At 35.9% G+C, this 26,130-nt stretch overlaps 1 protein-coding gene across 1 annotated transcript in view; it reads right to left on the bottom strand.

Moving 5' to 3' along the window:
• The window catches only part of PIK3C2A (phosphatidylinositol-4-phosphate 3-kinase catalytic subunit type 2 alpha), a 105,070-nt gene that overhangs the window by 5,380 nt on the left and 73,560 nt on the right, over positions 1 to 26,130 (bottom strand). Inside the window, exons 14-31 of the mRNA XM_079928496.1 lie at positions 23,600 to 23,711; positions 23,079 to 23,224; positions 21,306 to 21,494; positions 20,748 to 20,841; positions 20,160 to 20,254; positions 19,622 to 19,802; positions 16,129 to 16,233; positions 12,255 to 12,347; positions 10,858 to 10,987; positions 8,220 to 8,356; positions 6,590 to 6,759; positions 5,668 to 5,824; positions 4,875 to 4,984; positions 3,008 to 3,215; positions 1,704 to 1,828; positions 664 to 781; positions 499 to 571; positions 55 to 164 (exon numbers count right to left, since the gene is read on the bottom strand). Of these exons, the coding sequence (XP_079784622.1) occupies positions 55 to 164; positions 499 to 571; positions 664 to 781; positions 1,704 to 1,828; positions 3,008 to 3,215; positions 4,875 to 4,984; positions 5,668 to 5,824; positions 6,590 to 6,759; positions 8,220 to 8,356; positions 10,858 to 10,987; positions 12,255 to 12,347; positions 16,129 to 16,233; positions 19,622 to 19,802; positions 20,160 to 20,254; positions 20,748 to 20,841; positions 21,306 to 21,494; positions 23,079 to 23,224; positions 23,600 to 23,711 (2,353 nt within the window). The remainder of the gene's footprint in view (positions 1 to 54; positions 165 to 498; positions 572 to 663; positions 782 to 1,703; positions 1,829 to 3,007; positions 3,216 to 4,874; positions 4,985 to 5,667; positions 5,825 to 6,589; positions 6,760 to 8,219; positions 8,357 to 10,857; positions 10,988 to 12,254; positions 12,348 to 16,128; positions 16,234 to 19,621; positions 19,803 to 20,159; positions 20,255 to 20,747; positions 20,842 to 21,305; positions 21,495 to 23,078; positions 23,225 to 23,599; positions 23,712 to 26,130) is intronic.

Genomic DNA, 26,130 nt, shown 5'->3' with positions numbered 1-26,130 from the left:
TTCCTACCAAGGTATAGGTTTCCTCTACAATCATCATTATTTGTAATCACTCACAAGGTCTTTGATGTGCATCACCATGATGAAAAGAGTGCCATTTCGGTAAGAGACAGATAATTTCACTGCTCCTCCTATTTGGCCTGGAGTAGGACTGAAGGAACCTGCATCTGAAAATACAAATATGTTCATCTTTATTTTATGTTGCTTGCAGTGGTTCAAGCTGCAACAAAAGTTTTTGCTCTAATTCCAGGACCATCACATGTTGGAGAAAAGAAGGTAAGAACCTGGTAGAACATTGATACACACTTCTTTAGTAATCACACTCCATTAGGAAAATTATGTTTATCCAGAAATCAACTGGCTTAGAAAGAATACCCTCCTCTCATTCTCACTGTTTACAGACAGTAACCCACTGTCACTCTACCACATCCATCGAGAAGTTACAGACTTGCAGGTCATAGGGAAGTCATGAATTATCAATAAAGAGAAAAATATTCTCACCGGCAGACCTAGCTACTCCTTCAGCTTTCTCATCACGAAGTAAAGGGTGGAAAAAGGTACAAACAAGATCACACTAAGGTGGAAGAGGAAAAAAAAAAGACTCATTAATTTAAATACTATGCAGCACAGAAAAGTATGTTGTTATTTTTCAGTTAGGATAGTCACCTCTGCTACATCCGTTGAAGCACTCATCAAACTCTGTAAATAACTGTTTAACTCAATTTTTCTTTTGGCTGCTACATCTTTTATGTGTGTTCTCCCTAGAACCATCCTATTAGGAAAGCTACAAAAGAAAAAAAGTAGTGGAATTTAAATTATTTCATCTGGGAGTATTTATAGAATCAAGTATAATACTTAGAAATATTCTTTTATACACTTAAATACAAAGTGGAGTCTTAATTCACTATAAAGTTATTTTTGGATTTCTTTTCCAAGTACTAGAGACGAAACAGTTCAGGTATATATTATCCTTTTATGACCTTGGTACAAAACGTACATTGCTAATATGCATATGTATTACTTATTTCCTACTTATTTCTACTCAAGATTAATCATTCACAAATTTGCAGACCTTATCCTCCAAAATAATCATTATGCAATCAGCCACAGCTATCACTGATACCAGTAAAATCCACAAATGCCACAGGGCTCAAATCAAGTTCATCTTAACTCTGCTTATTTTGGTGGCAGTGGTGAAATGAGACTGCACATGGAAATAAACTCTGATACCCACTTTGCTGCCTCATTTTCAAAATCTAATCTTGAGAAGAATGGGAGCAATTCAACACAGGACATCTACTGGTCATTAGCTACCTTAAAAATTGAAGGTTTCCAAAGGGTATCAAATACAAACCTAAACACTAACATTTTGATTAGTGATCAGTGCCTCAGTTTATTGTTTTTCAGAGGAGCTCAATATGGCCGTAATAGATTATTCCTGCAGTGATTTAGAAAGCTAGAAATTTACACAAACATGTAAACTTAAACATATTTTAAGTTTAAGATCTTAATCATTCATTCAAGAAAAACTCAGTTCCTTATGTCTAGTACTGTGTCAGGCTCTTGTGATACAAAGGAAAATTAGCTGCACACGGTCCATAGTACAGTATCTTACACTAGCTTAACACAAAGCTTTTGACCTATACTTGGTAATAAAGAAATTGTTTCCTATAAAACAAGATTAATGTACAAGGATGAGAACATACCCTGGTAACTTCCAAAGTGGAAAAATAATACTGAGCTTATTGTGAAGTTCCTGAAACTCGTCAAATGTCCGGAATACAAATGATGGCTCAAGCTGTCCTTCCCTCAAAATTCGGACTACGTAAATCTGAAAAGAAATCACACCCCTGACACATTAGATTTATAATACAACCTTTCTTGATAGACAGTTTTCAGCTTGACCATTATATGTACCAAGTGCTTTTCACTTTGCAATATATATGTCACCAACAGGAAACAGCAAATATAAAAGTCAAGGTATTTATAGCATATCTAACTACATTCTAAGAGTAACCTTCTTAACTATTGTCTAAATAAATAAGAACTGGAATGTGAAAGTCATTCTATTTCTAGGGTTAAATATAAATGTCCTTCCAAATTTGTAAGTGTAGTGCATTTTCAGTGAAAATATTAAGTTAATTCATTTATGAGAGCAAATGAGAAGGCAAAACTTAGGGCAACTGGGAGATGGGGGAAAACATGTCTTACTGGATATTTACACTATCAATATATTATAAAGTACTTAAAGAGTAAAATGCTGGTGCACAGAGAGTCAGATATATCTGCAGAAGACCAGAAATAAATTCAGGGATACAAACTTACTTTATTTAAAGGTGGCATTATAAATCATTGGGGGGAAAGAATGGACTATTCAGTTAAATGGTATCCTAAAATACTCAGTAAACATAAAAATTTATTAAGAATAGTGAAGTCACTTTTAAAATCTAGCAATTTGTCAAAAATTTAAAGGCTGACAGTGCTGTAAAGTTATCCAACAAAAATATTAGCACAAAAATAACAGCAAAAAAGATGATAATGCTATACTATTTGGGGCGGGGGGAGCACACTAAAGATCCTGTTTTTGTTCAAAAAGCCCAACTTTATGTGCATGTTTTATAATCATCCCTGGAGAGTGGAATGAGAACTTAGATTTTTACTTTACGTGCTTCTATATTGGTTGAGTTTGTTACACTGAGCAAGGTTTACCTTTGAAATTAAAAACGAAGATAAGGAAGGAGAAAAGCAAAATAGCACCACCCTTTCAGTCTTGTCTCTGAAAAGAAGAGTATCGTTTGTCCTTCATGCTTCTGGAGCAAATTTACCAAGAAATAAACACCAAAAAACAATTAGGGATGCTCCAAGTATACTTATTAATTTTTGGACCATCCATGGAAGAAAGAAGTATGAAAAGAACAAATGCTTGAACTTTAGCAGAGTCAGTGAAGTAAGTAGGAAAGGACAAAAATAATGCACGCATGAGTGTCTACAGATACAGAACCAAACTTACATAATGTTTATCTGGGTTGTACTTCTTATGGTAAGTGAAAACAGAGACTTCTTTGATTCGACCATCTTGTCTAAAGGAGTATGTTTTGGGTGAAAATGAAAGGATGGGCTCATCATTGGAAGGAAGACCAGAAAAACGCAACTGAGCAAGGTTGTGAATGAAGAAGTTAAACTTTGTGGCAATGCTTCCCAAACTTGATTCAATCAGCCTATGAGATAATCAGACAATGTGTTAACATTAAAGTTCATAAGAAAACATTCTCAATTATTTTAACAATAAAAGATGAAAAACACTTTTATTCATTTAAAAATACTGAGTAGATTCTCACTTTGTCAAGGAATGAGAATCAAAAAGAGAGTCAAAAAGTAAAGGTCAGGGAACCTCACACAAAGGTTTTTGCCTTGCTATGGAACTGAATGTTTGTGTCCCCCAAAATTCAAATGTTAAAGCCCCAACCCCACAGGGCCTTTATGGAGTTAGTGTCCTTATAAGAATGACTTTCTTCCTCCTTTTTCTTCTCCTCTCTCCTTCATCTTCAAGCTTGAACCCTCACCAGGAAACAAATAGGCTGGCACCTTGATCTTGGACTTCCCAGGCTCCAGAACAATGAGAAGACTAATTTCCTTTGTTTAAGCCACCTTGTTTATGGTGTATTGTTATGGCAGGTCAAGCCGACTAATACTTACATGCCTGCTTTATAGTTTTGCCCAGGGGAGCCAACAAATCTCAAAAAAACAAAACAAAACCCATCAATACCTAAATTATCAGGATTAGTTTGGAAGGCTATATAAAAGTCAGCTTCCTTCAATTCAATTCAGCCCAGACTCTTGAGACTAGGGAAGTCCAGTCCAGTGTTTTCTACCTCTTCTCCACTGAGAGGAAGAAGGCAAGAGAAAAAGGAAAGAAAAGAATATGAGCTCATGTGCTCCTCCCTGCTGTGGCGTTTAATGAGGTGGTACCACTAGTCTGTGACCAACCTGGTCACCAGACCTTTAGAACATATTTGCCAGGAAGATCTGCTTCTAAAGTAATAATCACAAGTTCAAATGCCACTTATTGGTATATGTGTTTCAAGTACTACGTCATATAACAACAATTTACTACAGCAGTGACCCAGAGTTCACTGTTTTAAGCACTTATGGTATCCATGAAAATTGTTATGGCAGAATCCTGAAAAATACATTAGTAGAGATATCATTTTAGAAAAAAACCTTGTATGTGATACTGTAGAAAATATGTTTTGCAGAAATGATTCATAAATGGGATGTTTAGAATTGAAATCATATACTAAATAAAACTTGAGATCTTTTTTTTTTTTCCCCCGGTACGCAGGCCTCTCACTGTTGTGGCCTCTCCCATTGCGGAGCACAGGCTCCGGATGCGCAGGCTCAGAGGCCATGGCTCACGGGCCCAGCCGCTCCGTGGCATGTGGGATCTTCCCGGACCGGGGCATGAACCCGCGTCCCCTGCATTGGCAGGTGCACTCTCAACCACTGCGCCACCAGGGAAGCCCCAAGATGATATTTTGAGAGAAGTAAATTTTTTTTTTTTTGGCCACGCCACACGGCTTGCTGGATCTTAGTTCCCCAACCAGGGATTGAACCCAGGCCACTGCAGTGAAAGCACCGAGTCCTAACCACTGGACTTTCAGGGAATTCCTGAAATAAATGTATTTTTTGAAGTGCTATTGCCGATGCTTCACATTTATTCAGTAAATAAACTTTTGATAAACCTATTTGCTAGTACTGTGAATCACAATTTTTTCCTATAAATCAGAATTTTGATATATAGCATTTGTTTAAACTAAGGAAAACAAATCAAGGTTAAACAGTGTGTGCCTTCTCTAATATACTTAAATATACCTTACCTAGTAAAGAAAATTGTAGCTTCTGCATCTGTAGTTTGGGGTTGAAGTGCATCTCTAACATATTTCAAATCTCGAATACTTGTAAGTTCTGGTAACCCTGAAGGAATCATCTTTAGAAAGGATAAAAGGTTTGTGAGTTAAATTTTTTAAAAGTCTGTTCCTCACCCCTCCCTAAAAGCTGGCCAAGTAATCAGAAATAAAGCAAACAAACCAAAACAATCACAGTTTTAAAGAGTCTGTTAGTGTTTTAGGGACTGATTCTCTCATAAATAAGAAAAATCTTGGCCAAGAAGATCAACTGTTGCAAGTCACAGCCAGTTTATGGAATAAACGCTGTGAAATCCAGGTCTTTTGTGTAGTCCTCTGTTTCTACATCAATTTCAGTCACAATAATCATAGGGGTTTTTTTTGGTTTGTTTTTACTTAATATACAACCAGAAAAGCACGGAAATCTTAAAAGCACAGCTTAATGAATGTCCAAAATTTGAATACATCCAGATTAAGACATAAAACATTTACCAGTATCCCAGATGATACTCTCAGCTCCCTTCCAGTTACTATTACTACTCATCCCCAGGGTACCCACTCTATCTAGTGACTTATTTTTTTATTTTATATAAATGGTGTCTGGCATATTTCACATGGCAGCAATTTTAAAATATTTCGGTAATAATATGACACTTGAAACTACAATAAATTATATTCCAAAAATCACAAAATATCTATTTTTAGATACTGAAACACAGAACCATTCATTTAAAATTAATTAAATGCTTGTAAAGAACAGAGTTACCAGTGAAAGCAGGTTAAGAAAGAGGTTTGTTTGCTTTCTTATCAAGTTGTAGGCTTGACAGCAGAGGTCCACAAACAACTGGAAACGAATGGTGGGCTTCTCACCCCCATTAATGACATATGCCATATCAGAGGTCAGCACAAAAGGAGCCCGATCCCTATTTAAAAAGAAAGTACATACAAAATATTATTTACAGAAGATATTCAAATAAGTGCTATTGCTATTACATGGCTATTGAACTAAAGCTATCTGAGCCATAGCAGTTTCTAAGTGGGTAACTTAGTATCAGGCAGTTCTGAATTTGCATAATTCTTAAAAATTCACATTTCCCCACGAAAGCCATCATATAATCTCATTATTTAGGTAGAATTTATATATATTTCCAAGGTGATATTTATCAATCCACCCACAGCCAAACAGAGATCAAATATTAGTTACAAACAAATATAGAGAAAAAATTTGTACTCGTTGCCATTATATAAATGGGAACATTTCTAATAGGTACCACTAACTAGATAAAATAAAATACACCTTAACTCATTTCAAAGGTTACACACACATACTCATTCTTTCTGTTACATGGTAAAGTCATCTTTTAGAGCCTTTTTCATCCCTAGTTACGCTCAAAGGGAGCTACAAGGCAAAGAACAGCAAGAAAAAAAGCAAAGTTTGGGGCATTAACTTGGTTTTTTTTTGAAGTTGATTTTTTAAAATTGTAGTTGATATACAATATTATATGTTACATGTATAATATAGTGATTCACAATTTTTAAAGATTACACTCCATTTATAGTTATAAAACTGGCTATATTCCCTGTGTTGTATATCCTTGTAGCTTATTTTATATGTAATAGTTGGGGACATTAACTTGTGAAATAGGAAGTGCCTCTATTTTCTTTAGCAATAATAACAATATTAGTACCTTTTGAAGCTACCAAACATCTGTGCGTGGCCCAAAAACTTTCCAAAGTCAATGTGAAACATGTGTCCTGTGCTTCGAAGCATTATATTGTCATTGTGTCGATCACAGATACCTAAAACATAGGTGGCTACACAGCATCCAGCACAAGAATAGATAAAATTCTCAGAAGCCTATAATAAAGATACAGAATTATCTTAGGAAAAAGATTATTTTTAAAGGAGGCAGGGTAACAAAGATTAAAGTAATTTATCACTTGTTGAAAACACTATTATAATTCACTTTCTCAATAGCTTGTAAACTGGGTTATGGTAGCAGAAGCCAGTTTTTTAAAAGCAAACACCCTTCTAAAAGTGGTTATTGCCCCTTCTCTCTAGCTTTTGTCTTTCAACAAACAGGTAGAGATCCTGTCAGTCCCTACTTAGGGTACACTCTGCCTTTGACCGTCTTTTAAGCATCATGTTTGTGGAACCCTGCTCTTCACAGGCTCTGCTACTTACCGCAAGTGGTAACATTGGGACAAAGATTAATCTAAATAAAGGAATATTTTTTCCCCTTTTTTGGCTTGTAGGAATGGCATGTGTAAAGAAAGTAAGCTTATATCTTTAAACATCCAATAATATAATGAATGTGTCTTGTTGTCCATTTAGTGACTCCTTATGTGTCATCTGCAAGTTTCTCAAAGATGGAAGACTTTCTTTCACTTTAGTCCTGCCTGTCCTGGGGATTAAATTAATAATATAATATCACAAAGAAGGACACAAGTTGTATACAATGAGTATTTGTAAAGCAAATACTAAAGCACATGCATTTAGTTTATTCTCAAGATACTACATTTCTGAACGGAACAGTCATGTGGCTCTACAGGTCCATGTGATTAATTTTATTCCATAACCCCCTAGAAATCTTTAGTGGTGATGATGATGATGACGATAACAGCATATGTTTACACAGCACTTATCACAAAACCAGGCATTGCACTAGTCTCTTTCTATACACACACCAGAGTATATGTGTGTGTGTATGTACATATTAAACTTATTTAAAATGCCACAACAAAACATGATGTAAATACTATTATTACTGCTATTTTACGTATGAGAGAAACAAAAACAGAAAGATTATTTGCCCAAGATCACATCACTGTTAAGTAGCAGAGCCAAGATTCAAACCCAGGCAACGAGATTCCACTATGTTATATTCCCTCTTATTTAGCAAAGCACACAGAAGAGCCAAGTGCATGAAAGCCATTCAAAGTATGTTACTTGACAATTATTTTGGGTCAAATAACTTATTCAGAATCACAGAGCCAATATTACTGTAAACAAATATTAGCTTCTTTCCCCAAACCACGAAGAATTAAGAAAAGGGAGAGCTCTTAAATAGTGTAAAAGACCAACAAAGAACAAAATTCCTCTGCTTTACTTTCACAGGTCAACAGATAGCATTTGTACGTATCTATCTGTAAATACGATACATTAATGATTTGACATAAACTAGGATCTCATTAAAACTGAGAAAAATTCACAACTTAAACTAAATGACTAGTCATCAGAGCTGGAAAATGAAAGCACTTAAGACCTATGTAACACATTTTTGACGGTAATTTAGAATACAGAGACTAGCTAATCACCTTTTCATATTCCTCTTCAGAGGGATTGTATTTCCTCAGCCACTCTGCAAGTGGTTTATCTTTAAAGGATCCAGTCACACCATATTCCACTTGGATTTTCCTGAGGGTATCTGAAGCAGGAACTAGCTCCACCATGCCTTTAAAAACAAAATATTAAGATATGTGAAAATGTCCCCCAAATTTATAGCTTTTGATGTTTGATATAAGATACCAGCTAACAATCAACATTTAAAAAAAAAGTCAACTCTGGCAGCCCATGCTAGAAAATGTGAGAAATCAAAATTATTTTTTATTTTCATAAGTACCCAAGATATAGGGCTTCCCTAGTGGCACAGTGGTTGAGAGTCCGCCTGCTGATGCAGGGGACACGGGTTCGTGCCCTGGTCCGGGAAGATCCCACAATACCGTGGAGCAGCTAGGCCCGTGAGCCATGGCCACTGAGCCTGCGCGTCCGGAGCCTGTGCCCCACAACGGGAGAGGCCACAACAGTGAGAGGCCCGCATACCGCAAAAAAAAAAAAAAAGTACCCAAGATATAAAATTGAATTTGACTATTTCAGACTTTGTCTGTACATCCATGTGCTACCCACACAAAGAATAAGAATAACAACTTTAACTGCAAACTAGATAATACTGACCTCATCAATAAAGTTACTTACAAGATATATGCTGTCCCATTTTGCACAAAAAACTTTCTCTAGTCATGTACTTGGGCAATATAAGAGTGTTTCAGAGTACATTAAGCCCTTTCAAAGGGAAGAACAGATGAAGATTGTCTTTGTGATATGTTTGAGTCTCAAGTACATGTTTTGTCTTCCTTACTGAAATGTAAATGCTGTGCTTAGGTAGAAAAATCTCAAAAATATGTTTTTAAAGACAAAATCCACATAGAGAACTGTACCTTTTGTTTAAAAGAAAGTATTATGCATGTTGGAATATATACAAAATAGTCTCAGAAAGGGAATTCCCTGGTGGTCCAGTGGTTAGGACTCTGCATTTCCACTGCAGGGGGCACGGGTTCGATCGCTGGTTGGGGAACTAAGATCCCGTGTGCCGTGTGGTGTGGCCAAAAACATTTTTAAAAAAGAATAAAAACATAGTCTCAGAAAGCTATGTAAGCAGTTATATTTTGAGAGCAGGCTGCCTAGGAGGTGTGGGAGAAAACTAAGATTTACATTCCAATTTATTCTATTACATGCTATATGGATATTTTACTCTGTGCATATATTTTTTGTGTATTTTAAAAATTAGTTTTATATATTTTAACAAATCAAGGAGATGCGCTGTTATCAAAATAAAAGATACAGACACAGAGACCTGCTTTGAAGAAAGGACTGGAAATAATCAAGAAGGCCCAGTCCTCCAGGCCATCCCAAAAGAAAGCATGCAGGGTCAGGCTGTAATCCTAGTAGACTGGTCACACATGGCAGAGTGAACTCATTTGGATCCTTTGTGTTGTTTTGGTTACATTATCTGGTTTATAGTTCACAGTGACATCCTTTTTCAATGAATACCTGCATCTTGATTCTATGAGTATGTTTAATCAAATTTTTAATATACAAATTTCTAATTTCATTATCAAACATACACATGTAGAAATTACTGTGTACAAAACAGTGGATAAACGTTCATAAATATACAAAGTACTACCATCCCCTGAGGGAACTTAAAATCAATCCAGCAGAGATGACGCAATGTGTGGTAAGTATTAAAGACAACTGCTGAGTCTGGAGAAGGGAGGATTACTATAGACTAAGGTGTTTGTTAAAAACTTCACAAAGGGGCTTCCCTGGTGGCGCAGTGGTTGGGAGTCCACCTGCCGATGCAGGGGACGCGGGTTTGTGCGCCGGTCCAGGAGGATCCCACATGCCGCAGAGCAGCTGGGCCCGTGGGCCGTGGCTGCTGGGCCTGCGCATCCGGAGCCTGTGCTCCGCGACCAGAGAAGCCACAGCAGTGAGGCCCGCGTACCGCAAAAAAAAAAAACAACTTCACAGAGGATGTGAATGTGATTTTTCATTTGAAAAATAACGACACAGTGAGATAACACGAGTGAAAAGCTTTAGCACAGGGCAAATCACAAAGTAAGCACTCAACCATTAGAAACAACATAAAAAAAAGAGGGAGTTGACTGCCTACAAAGTTACATAGAATTCCATAAGAAGAAAGAAGAGTTCAACTATATGAAATAAGTATAGTGACAGAAAAACTAATCCAGTGAAATGGTAGGCTCTTGTTGATGAATAAGGAATCTTGCTTGATAAAGTGACTTCCATCTTATAAAACTTATTGTCATGCAAGCATTTATTAGGGCTACTCATTGAGTTACTATATAAAACCAGCAAGAATTCTTAAACTGACTTAATTTCCCTTTTTTTGGCCATACCGTGCGGCACGCAGAACTTCCCCGACGAGGGACGTATCCTATGCCCCCTGCAGTGGAAGCCTGGAATCTTAACCACTGCACCACCAGGGAAGTCCCTGACCTGATTTCGTTTTGACAAGATAAAGTCTGCACATCCTTACCTATGAAAGGAAAGTGATAAGGCTGAGATCATAGTGTACCAGCACCAGGACCCTTAGAGCAGGTGCACTCTGAGCTAAATTCAAGGAATAAAATAAGACATAGCTAACATATTTACCTCGATCTCTGCCAGTTGAGAGACATTTGAAAATTACCATCCTCAGATCTAGCCCTTCTTTAAGCCAGATCTTGTCCATAATCTTTATCATTTGTAAAGCTAACATATCTTGCCGAAGATCTTCACCAACCTTGAAATCAAGGAAACAAAATGAAACTTGTACATTTCCAAAAGACTTAATAGGTTACCTATAATAAAAGAGGGGGGGTGTGGGGAGGAGGGAATAGTGAAAAGAGTAAAGAATAAGATGAACAGAACCACATTTTTATTCTTCTGCAGCATTCTACAGAAAGTTACTTAACCTCTTCATGTCTCAGTTTCCTGATCTGTACACTTTAAAAGGTTGGGTTTTATGGTATGTGAATTATGTTCAATTTTTTAAAAGGGCAATATGGAAGATCTTTGTGTTGATCGAAATATTTCATATCTTGACTGTATCAATGTCAACATCCTAACTGCAATATTGTAGAACAGTTTTGCAAGATGTTACCATTGGGGGAAACTGAGTAAAGGGTATACAGGATTTCTGTGTAATTTCTTAAAATGAACTACAGTGAACTGCAAACTTCAATATACAATGATCTCAAATTAAAAGTTTACTTAAAAAAAAGTTAGCTCTCCCCAAATGAATTCTAACTGGATCACATCAAGTTTTCATTTTCTTTTTAAATTGGGTAAGTTTAAAACACATAATGATGAATACATTTTTGAGACTGGCCAAGAAAATTATGGAAAAAAAGAGGTGATTTGCCTTAATAAATATTACAACATATAAAATTACTGTATTCAAACAGATGATACTGTTTTAGGAAAAGGCAAATACATCAACACAATAAAATGGAATCTAAAACCAGATCTGAGTATATGGGAACTTGCTATAGACATATCAAAGGTGGTTCAAGAGAAGCTATCTTGATGAACCTCCACTAAATGAACTCACTGAATTAACTAAAACTCTCCACTTTTTCTTAAAAGTAATACTAATTGTGATCACAACACACAAAACTTTGACTGGTAATAGATTACTCTAAAGTACTCTACTCCTGCTGCTTCCCACAGGTAAGTTACACGTTTCCAAAAAGAGTGCCCCTCTCATAGTTTTGCAATATTGCCCTGCACGTCTCTAGGGCATACCATTTCACCTCCAGGTGAAAGGCATTACCTAGAGCTATGATGTACTAACACTTAACTAGCATGGCCATATACAGCAGCTCTAGCCCAGAGTTGCATTTATTACCAAATCCATTTGGGAACAGTTTATCTCAGTAATAATTTTTCACAGTTATTCAATTTAATTAAATTCTAAATAAACAAAATTACTGTTGCAATTTTGAAAAAGGAATTTGAGAAAAGAATTTTTAAATTACCAAAAAACAAAATCACCTTTCTCTGCTCACCTTAAACATGACATTAATTTCTTCCCCCATTGGATCAGCATTCACCATTGTGACTTTCAGGGGCACAGCATTAGAACTGAAGAAGGAACATGACTACAAATACAATATGTTAAGCATTAGAATAACACTGAAATAAAAACTTAAAAAAAATTTTTTTTTGTCCAAGGCATTTCTCCTTTCACTTTTTCCTTTGAATTAGGGCAAATGAAATAACGCACGTGAGCTGCTTCTTAGATTATCTGGCAGATAAGAGGTATATAAAGATACTTTTTGAAACTTAAACATAACACATTGTCTAAGCAGAGAAGCAATACCTTAAAAACTTGAGACAAAAGCCATTAAAAATTTGAAATATTATGACACTTTAAAAGTGTTATAATCCTTCAACAAAGCACAAAATTTTGTATATGCTTATCTTTCCTCTAAATCAGTAAGATTTGGAATGAGATCTCTACTTCTATTCATGGTACTAGTAAAATTAATCATTAGCCATGGGATCAAATAGTGACACTAAATTAAACAATTTCATTAGCAAAGATCAAGTCTAATATTAAAATTAAACTGGCTAAAAAACTAATTTAAGAGAGCGAGAGCAATTTAAAGGAAACAGCAAACAAAATCCAAGGGGTAAATGTAACCCCCCCCCCACCTCCAGTGACATAATTATACAGCTCAAGCACCCACTCTTATATTGAGTTGGCCAAAAAGTTCCTTCGGTTTTTTTGTTTGTTTGTTTTTTAATGAGAATGAGCTACTTGCTGATCTTTTTTTTTTAAATTAATTTATTTATTTTGGGCTGTGTTGGGTCTTCATTTCTGTGCGAGTGCCCTCTCTAGTTGTGGCAAGTGGGGGCCACTCTTCATCGGGATGCGCGGGCCTCTCATTATCACGGCCTCTTTTGTTGCGGAGCACAAGCTCCAGATGCGCAGGCTCAGTAGTTGTGGCTCACGGGCCCAGCTGCTCCGCGGCATGTGGGATCTTCCCAGACCAAGGCTCAAACCCGTGTCCCCTGCATTAGCAGGCAGACTCTCAACAACTGCGCCACCAGGGAAGCCCTCCTTCGGTTTTTAAGTAAAGACAAAAGACACATTTTTCATTTTCACCAAGAACTTTTTGAACAACACATTCACCATTTTGTTCCACCACCTTCTGCCATTTTTCAGGCAACTATATAATTCCATCTTCCCAAAACTTTTCAACTTCTTGAGCAAAGAACTGTTCCAGGTGCATTTTTTTATACAGTATTTTTTTAATATAAATTTATTTATTTTATTTTTGGCTGCGTTGTGCGCAGGCTTTCTCTACTTGCAGTGAGTGGGGGCTACTCTTCGTTGCAGTGCGTAGGCTTCTCACTGCAGTGGCTTCTCTTGTTGCGGAGCACAGGCTCAACGCACCGGCTTCAGTAGTTGTGGCACTTGGGCTCACTAGATGTGGATTGCGGGCTCTAGAGCACAAGCTCAGTAGTTGTAGCACACGGGCTTAGTTGCTCCGTGGCATGTGGGATCTTCCCAAACCAGGGCTCGAACCTGTGTCCCCTGTATTGGCAGGTGGATTCTAAACCACTGTGCCACCAGGGAAGCCCCCAGGTGCCTTTTACAGTCTTCCAGGGAATTGAAATTTTTTCCACTCAGAGAATTTTGTAAAGACTGAAATAAATGGAAATCCGAAGGTGCAATGTCTGGTGAATATGGCGGATGAGTCCGAACTTCCCAGCCAAGCTGTAACAGTTTTTGCCTGATCATCAAAGAAACATGATGCGGTCTTGCATAATCCTGATGGAAGATTATGCATTTTCTGTTGACTAATTCTGGATGCTTTTCGTCGAGTACCACTTTCAGTTGGTCTAATTGGAAGTAGTACTTGTTGGAATTAATCGTTTGGTTTTCCAGAAGGAGCTCATAACAGAGGACTCCCTTCCAATCCCACCATATATACAACATCACCTTCTTTGGATGAAGACTGGCCCTTGCTGTGGTTTGTGGTGGTTCATTTTGCTTACCCCACAATCTCTTCCATTCCACATTATTGTACAGTATCCACTTTTCATCTCCTGTCACAATTTGTTTTCAAAAAACAAATTGGGAAATGGGGATTGACATATATACACTAATATGTATAAAACAGATAACTAATAAGAACCTACCGTATAAAAATAATTAATTTAAATTTTTAAAAAAGTAAGTTACAAAATAGTTCATATAGTAAGGGCTTATTTTTATAAAAACATAGTTCATGTAACTAGAAAAAGCCTGAAAGCATATAAACCAAAGTGTATCCAGTCATTTTATGTGCATGGGGAGGTTATAAATGATTTTTTTGTCAGAAAAAAAAAAAGAAACATTTTCATTACGTTTAAGCAGAGAATTGCATGCAGAAATACAGTCAGGGATTTTTTTCGGACTTCCCTGGTGGCACAGTGGTTAAGAATCTGCCTGCCAATGCAGGGAACACAGGTTCGAACCCTGGTCCAGGAAGATCCCACATGCTGCGGAGCAACTAAGCCCGTGCGCCACAACTACTGAGCCTGTGCTCTAGAGCCCACAAGCCACAACTACTGAGCCCACGTGCCTAGAGCCCGTGCTCCGCAACAAGAGAAGCCACTGCAACAAGAAGCCTGCACACCACAACAAAGAGCAGCCCCTGCTCACCACAACTAGAGAAAGCCCATGTGCAGCAACGAAGACCCAATGCAGCCAAAAAAAAGTAAATAAATAAATGCATCTATTAAAAAAAAGAAGATTTTTTTCGCTTAACTTAAGTGGAACCCAAACATCAAAGCAATGAACATAACCAGGCTGGTGCAAATGATTTTCAACGCTTGATTTGGATATTTTGAGTATGTCGGCTATCTCCCACGTGGTATAACGTTGATTGTTCTCAATTACAGTCTTGATTTGATCGCTATCGACTTCAACTGGTCTACCCGACCATGTAGCATCATCCAGCGAGAATCTCTAGCACGAAACTTTGCAAACCACTTTTGACACGTTCTATCAGTCACAGCACCTTCTCCATATACCACATAAATCTCTTTTTGCATTTCAGTAGTGTTTTTACCTTTCTTGAAATAATGAAGAATATGCCAAAAATGTTGTTTTTCTTCATCTTCAATATTAAAACGGCTACACAAAAATTCACCAATTTTGATTTTTTTTTTAAATGCTCGCTGATATGACAGCTGTCACAATACAATCTAAGAAAATTGTTTCACATGAAGTTAAAGACAACTAAGCGCTACTACAGCCATCGTACGGAAAAAAACCAAATGAACTTTTTGGCCAACGCAGTATTTCAATGAAGAGTAGCCATATGTCAATTTAAAAAAATTAAATGTAAGACTCCTTTATGGATAGTTGCACCCTAGACTTTCAAAATCACAGACACTAATGGCTGAATTAATTGGCTGCTTTTGCTGAACTCATGTTAGAGAAAAATCCACTATTTGTGTTACTATTAGTCCAATTAAAAATATAGTTAACTCAATTTTGATGATTACAACTACTTTTTGATGACTCTAAGAAGTGTTATAAACCTTGGAAGACTCCACCTGGCCATTCACAAGAGAGGAAAAAAACTGCCTACCTGTGACTGGGTACTTTTACCACTGGAATTACAACATATGCAGCTATTACACCATAGCAAAAAATAATTTCAAGGCAGTGAATAATTTTACACTGCTTTTTCTTTCAGGAATGGTGATTAGATAAGAATATACTGAGATAAATATGGATCTTACACAAACATACATCCATAAGTACTTATAACCAACCTATGCAGATATTATCTGCATTTGCCTTAAGCATACCTGCCCATTTGCCTTCTTCCTACACATTATTTGAAAATGTAATATGAACTTATAAGCATTGTATGTCACCTTAATATTTAATTCTTTTGCCACAAGACTTGGATTGAGAGGGAGACGGCATTTATTTCTTAGAAAAAAGGACTGTACTCGTTCCATACTCCTTTGGAGGACAACCTATGAAAAGAAACCGATACTGTTAAGTACATAATGAAAATGAAGACCTTTTTATATGACAACATAAATATGATATGGACCCAATTTTTTAAATGCCCAATTGTCAAATGGTCAAAAAAGTTGCTAAAGAGAGTTAATTTTTACTATAAAAATTAAAATTATAGCAAAGGCTATAAACATAGGGGGGAATTACATAGGGTTATATTTAACATATTAGTTAATACTCACTAACAAATAGAAATTAAGCAATAACGAGACGCCAATTTTTATCTAAGAGACAAAAAATTTAAGATAACATCCAGTGCTGGCAACAAGGTGGGAAACAGATACTTTCATAATCTACTGGTGGCGAGGGAGGTGTATACTGGTAAGTTTTGTTTTGTTATTGCAATCTAATATAAACTATTATAACTAAAAATATACAAAGCTCTTGATTCAATTATTTCATCTGTAGGAATATCCTATGAAGAAATACTAGCACTAGTGGGAAGCAGCTGCATAGCACAGGGAGATCAGCACAGTGCTTTGTGACCACCTAGAGGGGTGGGATAGGGAGGGTGGGAGGGAGACGCAAGAGGGAGGGGATATGGGGATATATGTATATGTATAGCTGATTCACTTTGTTATACAGCAGAAACTAACACAACAATGTAAAGCAATTATACTCCAATAAAGATGTTTAAAAAAAAAGGAAAAAAAATACTAGCAAAGGGGCAAACACTTATATATTAAAATTCATCACAGAACCGTCTGGGAAAAGAAAAATGTATAAACAACCTACATAGAGGTAATAGTTCATAATTTATGCTAAGATACCTTGTAATACCATGTAATACCATGTACTCATTAAGAAACATGAAGTGTAACTATATGTACTTACATGAATTCTCCAACATAAAGTAAAAAAAAAAAAAGCAGTTTACAAAAAAAAAAATTGCTGAAAGAAATTAAAGATCTAAATAAATGAAAAGATATCCCATGTTCATGAACTGTAAGACTTAATATTATTAAGACTGCAACATTTCCCAAATCGATCTACAGATTCAACACAATCTTTATCAAAACTCCAACTGCCTTTATTGCAGAAATGGGCAGGCTGATACTAAATTCACATAGAATTGTAAGGGACTTCCAAACAGCCAAAACAATCTTGAAAAAGTAAAAGTTGGAGGACTCAAATTCCTGATTTCAAAACCTACTACAAAGCTATAGTAATAAAAACAGTATAGCATAAGGAGGGGCATACAGATCAATGGAATAGAATTCAGAGTCCAGAAATAAACCCATATAACTATGGTCAACTGATTTTCAACTAGGGTGCCAAGATCATTCAACAGGAAAAAATAGTCTCTTCAGCAAATGGTGCAGCAACAACTGGATAACCACATGTAAAAGAATGAAGTTGGACCCTTAGCTCATAGAATATTAAAAAAAAAAAAGAAACTCAAAATGGATCAAAGACTTTTTAAGAGTGAACCTATAAAACTCCTAGAAGAAAACAAAGGTGTACCTCATTGTGACCTTCTATTTGACAACAAATTCTTGGACACACTAGTAAAAGCACAAGCAACAACAACAAAAAAATAAGTTAGACCATAAAATGTAAAAGTTTTGTGCATCAAAGGACATTATGAAGGAAATAGAAAGATGATACACAGAATGGGAGAAAATATTTGCAAACAGTACATCTGATAGGGGTCTAGTATCTAGAATACATAAAGAACTCCAACAATTCAACAACAAAAAGACAAACCAATTAAAAAGGACTTAGAAAAGAAATTTCTCCAAAGAAGATATACAAATGGCCAACAAACACATGAAAATGTGCCCCAAATCATTAGTCATTAGGGAAATGCAAATCAAAACCACCATGAGATACTACAGATACTACTTCACATCCACTAAGATGACTACAGTTTAAAAAAACGGAAAATAACAAATTTTGGTGGTGATATGGAGAAACTGGAATCCTCATACATTACTAGTGTTATACTGGAATTATAAAATGGTGCAGCTACTTCGGGTAACAGTTTCAAAAAACATAGAATTACTATATGATACACTAATTCTACTCCTAGGTAAAGTGAAAACAGATGTTCAAACAAAAACTTATACACAAATATTTATAGCAGCACTATTCATTAGTGGTCAAATAATAGAAACAAGCCCAATGTCCACCAACTGATGAATGGATAAACAAAATATGGTATTATCTATACAATGGAACATTGTTCAGCCATAAATACACATGCTAAAATATGGATGAACCTTGAAAACATTAGGTTAAGTGAAAGAAATCAGACACAAAAGGCCACATGTTGCATGATTCCATTTATATGAAATGTCCAGAATAGGTAAGTCCATAGAGACAGAAAGCAGATTAGTTCTCACCAGGACCTGGGAGGAGAGGGGAATAAGAAGTAAAGGGTTAGTGGGTGCAGGATTGCTTTCTGTTGTGATGAAAATGTTCTGGAATTAGACAGTGATGGTGGTTGCACAACACTGTGAATGTACTATCAATAACAGCCAATGGACTGTACACCTTAAAGTGGTTAAAATAATGAAGTCTAGTTAAAAAATAACATACGTTTCTATAAAAAATTTTTAACTCCAAACATTTGTATATATACATGTATATATGTGTAAAGGTCATATAAAATGACCAAGCAGGACATAAAGCAAACTGTGAACAAGATACCTACAGGGAGAAAATGAAACTGGAAAAGTCCTAATTTTTTAATCCATAAATTTATTCATTTGGACTTCTTAAACATTAGCATCAATTCATACTTCTATTACCTTTACAATTACAAAAATGTTAAAAAGCAAAATAGTGAAAAAGAAACTCAAGAGAACAATTTTGATCAGAAAGGAATTAATAAGCATGGAAATGAAAGGGAACTGAGTTAGGATATAAAATCTTTTCCGACATGTTTTAAGCAACTTTTGAATTCAATCTGCCCAAAACAGCATAAGCGTGTTAGAGTTCTATTGGATGTCTATTGAAAAAGAATAACAACCGGGACTTCCCTGGTGGCGCACAGTGGTTAAGACTCCAGGCTCCCAATGCAGGGGGCCTGGGTTCGATCCCTGCTCAGGGAACTAGATCCCACACCCATGCCGCAACTAAAAGTTAGCATACTGCAACTAAGGAGCCTGTGCGCCGCAACTAAAGAGCTGGTGAGCTGCAACTAAGAAGCCAGCTTGCCATAACTAAGGAGCCCACGTGCCACAACTACGGAGCCCACAAACCACAACTAAGACCCGGCACAACCAACCAACCAAATAAATAAACAAATATTAAAAAAAAAAAAAAGAATAACAACTTGTCAGCACTGTAAAGATCCTTTAACATCAAAATATTTATGTTCCCTCTATGGGTACATACCTGTCTGGCTGATCCACTAGCCTGCCTTACTTTTTCTGCCACTCCTCCTAAAAGCTGTACAAGTTTTGCCTGCTTCAGAAGTTCTTCTCTGAGTCCTTTTCCTCCTACTGAGAGGAGAGCACCCAAAACATGTTCATATCGGGCACCAAACTGTGCATCATGCAGGGCATCCTTGAGGAGCCTAATACAGCAAAATATTGATGTCAGCCACTTCTGAGAAACAGATTAATGTCTCTCAAAATCAATTTAACAAGTTTAATTTTTGGTATCCAGGAATTAATTTTAAGCTATATAAGCAAGTAAAACCTCAGTCATTATTATAGAGCTCTAACATGCCAAATAATTTTGCAATAGAGGGTTTTGTTATTTTCTGGCTTTATTTCTAAAGACATAGAAATTTAGCTTCTTTATAATAATGACTTCAATGAAACAGCTGGTATCAACAGTAAATAGTCCGAGCATACAGTTTAGACTTTGAGTGTCATCTCTGTAAATAACAGAGACAGAAATAAAGTACTTAAGAAAATTTAAATCTTACCAATATAAATTGTGTGCTATCTGTATATTTCCCAATGCCCTGGACAGAAGGAAGCGCACTAATGAACTGTTCAAGTAAATTTCATATTTCAAAGCCTACATGCAAAGAAAAATAAGAATCACTAGTGGTCAAACCCATACTACGTTGTTAGGATAAAATTATCAAAAGATAAACTATATAAATCAAGGATGAAAGGTGATACTGATAAAAATGAAACAGATGAATTAACTTAGGTGAAATTAATGAAATCAGGCAGAAAAGTACAGACCTGGGAATAACATTCATTAGCTATGTTTAAAAGGCCAATTAAAGAAAAGAAATCAAAGAAAAGTTCAAGTCTGGTTTGTTCTGAGAATTAAAACCCGAGAATTAAAAATCCAGGTATATATATATATAGTTAGTATTTAAGTAGGGCAGCTGATAATAGTGGAAAAAAATTCACACTAAATCCAAATGCAATACACCTCAACATTCCCACACAACAAAAGTACTTTTAATCAAAACAGAAAGGGGATCCCTTAGCAAAGTCCCTACTCATACAAACTGGGGAGAGGGTAAGGAGGGTAGGTAACCTCGTAAAAAACTCACCTGCACAAACTGTGGAAGAAGATCTGTTAGCTCATCATCACTAATAGCCTCAATCCAGGTCACAGCTAGGGACCTCACTTCCTGATCAGCAAATCTAGAAGCATACCACAAAAATCAAGATTTGACAGCGATTTCTTTCTAATGAAGCTGTTTTTCCTGAAAACACAATCTCAATCTATTCCTGACAAAGAATACTCAAATAGCTATTCAAAAGCAATGTGTTTCTTCTCTTTTTCTAGGAAGAAAATCTTATTGTCCTATACACAAATCCAATTTCGTGACTGTTTAGAAACCTTATGAAAATTAATTCTGACCTACATCATAAAAATATAACAAAGTATTCAAAATTTACAACCTCTCTAGATTAGTTTTAAATGATATGATATCCCTTTTTAATAACCTCAACACAAAAGATGTGTTTATAGAAATATGCATTTACACATTTATACTGAATCGAATTGCTTTCATGCTATAACAAAGGGAACTAATCCTGCAACATAATATCTTACTGGAAAAACAATAAAACAGAGCAAATAAATTCAGCCACAGTTAACTTACTTTGAATCAAGAAGCTCCAACGCAGTCAGTGGGTGCAATGGAGGCCACTGCCGAAGCAATGAGTAAGTTTTGGCAAGATTAACCCATTTCCAGTTTGGGGCACTTGCTAGTACTTTAGGAAGACAATTTGGGTGTTTGAGGCAATAATAACGTTTCTCCCACAGAAAGGCTTTATCTTCTTTAGAAAGTCTGAATATGTAACAGAATTACATCACTTCTTAGTGGTATCATAATGACAGTTATAATCTCAATGATTAAAAATACAAAGAAGAAATTTATTCCTTTTAGGACAGCCACTTCTTGGTAGAATCATTAATACTAATTTGGAATAGAAAAACGCAATGTACAGCAAACACCACTAATTTACCCTAATTTGGGGGATGGAAAGAAATTATTCTGCCTTGATAAAAGAGTCTTAGTTAAGAAAAAGAAGGATAATTCAGCACAATAAAATTTATTTAGCTCTAACCAGATGCCAGGCACTGGAAATCAGAGTTGGCTACGCAGAACCTACCCTAAGAGACAGCAAGGATTTCATCATTTTATAAAAGTAAAATCAAATGTCATGCCAAAAACAAATGCTATTACAAAATTTTAGAAGATGACTATATAGCTCATTTGAGGAATATTCAAAATAAAAAGAACTTGTCTTGGAAATTCTAATCTACTGTTAATGACAGATGTTTATGTGAATGAAATATTTCACTACTCATCTATCTACCCTTGTGTATATAATCCATGCATTGAATTGAAATGTATTTCACATGGAATACTGAAAAAAAAAATCAAGTATTGCAAAAAGGTACACAATTAAGTTTCTCCTTCCAATTCCCCTCCCAGTGGCAACTGCCTAACCTCGTATATTCTTCCAGAGGTAGTCTATTCATATAGAAGCATACACAAAGGTGTATGTAGATTCTCTTTTTTTCCTATATGTTAATGGTAACACACTATACACACTATCCTGCTACTTATTTTCTTCATTTAACATCTTACATATTAGTACATATAGCTAGAACTTCATTCTTAATAGTTACATAGTACTGTTGGATAAATGTACCGTAATTTAACCCGTTAATGAACATTCCCTATCAGTTTTATAATAACCCAAATAAACACTGCAATGAATATTCTTGTCTCCACAAGCAAATATAAAAGGGTTTTCTCTAAAATACACTATAACTAACTGGAAGTGGAATTGTTAGGTCAGACTATGGACACTGCGACCTTTATAGATTTTGCCAAATTGCTCTCCAAAAGCTTTTAGAGTCCTGCCAACAGTATAATTCCCATTTTCTGTATCCCATCAATACCTTATATAATGAGACATTTTAATTTTCAACAATCTGATGTGTGAAATGGTATCTTGTATTAACTTATAATTTCTTGATTATTGAGAGGTTGAACATATTTTTTCAGATGTTTAAAAGGTACTGTATTTCTTTTCCAAAGAATTACCTATTCATATTCTTGTCTACCACTGTGTTGTCCGTTTTTCTACTTATATGAAAAGGTCCTTCATATATTAAGGATACAGATTATAGTTCCCAATCTATCGTTTGCCTTTTGATTATGTAAAAAAATTGACCTGTACAAATTTCTAAATTTTATGTAGTCATATAGTCTTTTTATACAATTAAAAAAAGAAAAAAAAAACTTTCCATATCAGGAACATTGCTAAATCATGAACTAAATCAGGGCATTTAATAAACCATTAACTTGAACTTTACATTGTAAGAGATACCCAGGCAAAACAGAATCAAAGGAATGTACCCAAGTGATGAGTCTCTGTGAAGAATATCAAGAAGTTTCCCTTTTACATCATTCTCCAATGTTTCTAAGTTGTGTTGCTGTATAATGCTTCTGTCAACTTGAGGAGTGGTATAAATGATATCAAATGTAGGAGAAGGAAAATCAACCTTAAAAATTAACAGAAGATTAAATTATAGCTGAAAAGTCCACATATTTGCTACATTAACTTGTTTTTGATTTTTCTTAGCCAACAGGGTGATAATACCAAATATTAAATTAATGCTTCTGTCCTTTTATTAAAAGTGATTACCATTACTGGTAATTCACAATAGCACGTGTACTACTTGGGATTGGTGTAAGTGCATCTTTTACTGTTTCTCAGAAATAGGAAGTGGTTTATTGACATTTAAATTAAATATAGATCCTAAGATCGAAACAAGATCAATTAGGCTTCTTTAGTAACAACCCAGATCATGGTACACATATACTTTTCATAAAGAATTCAAATTTGAACCTTTCCACGTGTCAGGAAGTATCATTACCTGTAACACTATTCTTTCCATCACATATCCTTTTTTGGGGACTGTTCCAGGAACAAGATTTGTATGTGATGAAGTCCAAAGATACAGAAGTTTAGTTCCACATGTTAAAAACCTTCATGAATGTAAACAGAAGAATACTGTGGATTTCATCTTAAAAATTACTTCAAAACTCACAACACACGGTAATGAATTTGAAATGTTAATAATCAAATATTTATTAAGCATCCTCTATATAAAAAGAACATATCAGAAGGAGTCACTCTCCATAGTGTACTTTCACTTCAGTATTTAGGTACTGAAGTATGGGAGTTAGAACAAAAGGAGGGAAGATGAAGCAACATTATCTTGGGAGAATCGGGGCTCAGGATAGAAGACAAGATGGGTAAAGTCTCAGAGTCACCTGTCCCCAAAACAACTTCTATAAATAGGAAGGTGAAGGATAGTCTTTGAAGATCATCTACAGAGGAACACATCTCAAGATGGTGGTTTGGATTTCATAACTGCTCCTTGACTTTTACCATAACAACAAAAACGCATGCCAAGAAAACCAGTATCTGCTTTGTGCCAAAGCACTAATCATTTGAGATGAGAAGTTTCATCTGTTTGTGACCAGGGGTCAGCAAATTTTTCTGTAAAGGGCCAGACAGCAAATATTTGTGGCTTTCTGGGCTATACAATCTCTGTCAGAGACTCAACTCTGCTAGTATAGTGCCAAAGCAGCCATGAACAATACATTTCAAAAAATGTGTGCTGTGTTCTAACAAAACTGTATTTACAAAAAACAGGCAGTGGTCCGGAGTATGCTGACCCTTGCCCTAGACTACCAATTTATTGTCTACTGAAATTAAAAACATTTACCAATAAAGATACTGATATATCTTTACACTGAAGAAATTTCTGAAAAATAACATGAGACATAAAAGCAGGAAACTATAAACTTCATCACACTTTGCTCATTTTATTCAAACAGCAAATATCCTTTCCAAAACTAGACTCCAGTCTTAATGTTTTCTCTAACAGGTTAACAGCCTTTGAATCTTTGGCACAGGAATTCCCTGGCAATCCAGTGGTTAGGACTCCGCGCTTCCACTGCAGGGGGCCTGGGTTCAATCTCGGAGAACTGAGATCCTGCAAGCTGCGCGAGGCGGCCAAAAAAAAAAAAAATCTTTGACACATACATTCTGTCTACTTTAGAACCACCCTCACCCTCAACTAGATTATTTGAAGGCAAATTCTGATATTATTTTATCTGCAAATACTTTTATGTATCTCTAAATGATAAACACTTTAATTTAAACATAATTGCAACAGAAACTTCCCTGGTGGCCCAGTGGCTAAGACTCCGCACTCCCAATGCTGGGGGCCCGGGTTTAATCCCTGGTCAGGGAACTAGATCCCACGTGCCGCAACTAAGAGTTCGCATGCTGCAACTAAAGATCCTGCATGCCGCAACTAAAAGATACCGTGTGCCGCAACTAAGACCTGGCGCAGCCAAATAAATATTTAAACATAATTACAACAGAATAATTAAAAATAATTACTCAAAGTTATTAGCTATCTAGTCAGCACTCAAATTTCTCTGATTGTCTCTAAAAAAAAAATTTTTAACAGTTGGTTTGTTTGAATAAGGATACAAGCAAGATCCAACATGTGAATTGGTTGATATGTCTTTTAAAGTATCTTTCAAATCAAGGGTCAACAAACTCCAGACTGTCACCTTGTTTTGTAAATAAACTTTTACTAAAATAAAGCCACACTCATTCATTTACATATTGCCTATCTATCACTGCTTTTGCCTTTGCTTTTACATTTGTGACAGAGACTACATGACCTACAAAGCCTCAACTACTTCTATCTGGTCCTCTTAACAAAGTTTGCCAACTCTTGTTTTAATCCATACATTCTTCTTTTTTATCCCCCGTTATTTGTTGAAGAATCCAGGTCTTCCGTTCTGAGAATTTTCTACATCCTGGATTTTACTGATTGCATTCCTCTGGTATCATTTAGCATGTCCCTTTATCTCCTATATTTTCTGTAATAGATCTAAAGGTTTGATCTGATTCAGGGTTAGTTATGTGGCAAGAATACTTAATACTTTGTAGGTGGTATTGTATACCACTAGTTCCTGATGCATCAAATAAAGAAGCACACATTGGTATATCTCTCCTTCTGTGATGTGAAGATAATCGGTTTGTTCAAGTGCTATCAGTCTAAATCATCCATTATAAAGTTCCAGAAAACTTAATCACAATGGTTTTAAACAAGCATTAATAAATCACTGCTTAAATCAATGTCAACCAAGAATGCTTTTGACCACAGTGGATATTTGGCAATGTCTGGAGACTTTTTTGTTGGCAACTAGGGGGTACTACTGGCATTTAGTGGGCAGAAGCCAAGGATGCCACCAAACATCCCACAGTGTACAGGACAGTCTCCCACAGCAAAGAATTACCTGGCCCAAAATGTCAACAGTGCCAAGACTGAGATTTCCTGGCCTAAATCTACTATTTCAGTAGGGGCTGCAAAACTGT

Source organism: Stenella coeruleoalba, assembly GCF_951394435.1.
Source record: "Stenella coeruleoalba genome assembly, chromosome: 8".
NCBI lineage: Eukaryota > Metazoa > Chordata > Mammalia > Artiodactyla > Delphinidae > Stenella > Stenella coeruleoalba.
The sequence above is the reverse complement of the archived record's forward strand: the minus strand, read 5'-3'. Positions and strand labels throughout refer to the sequence as shown.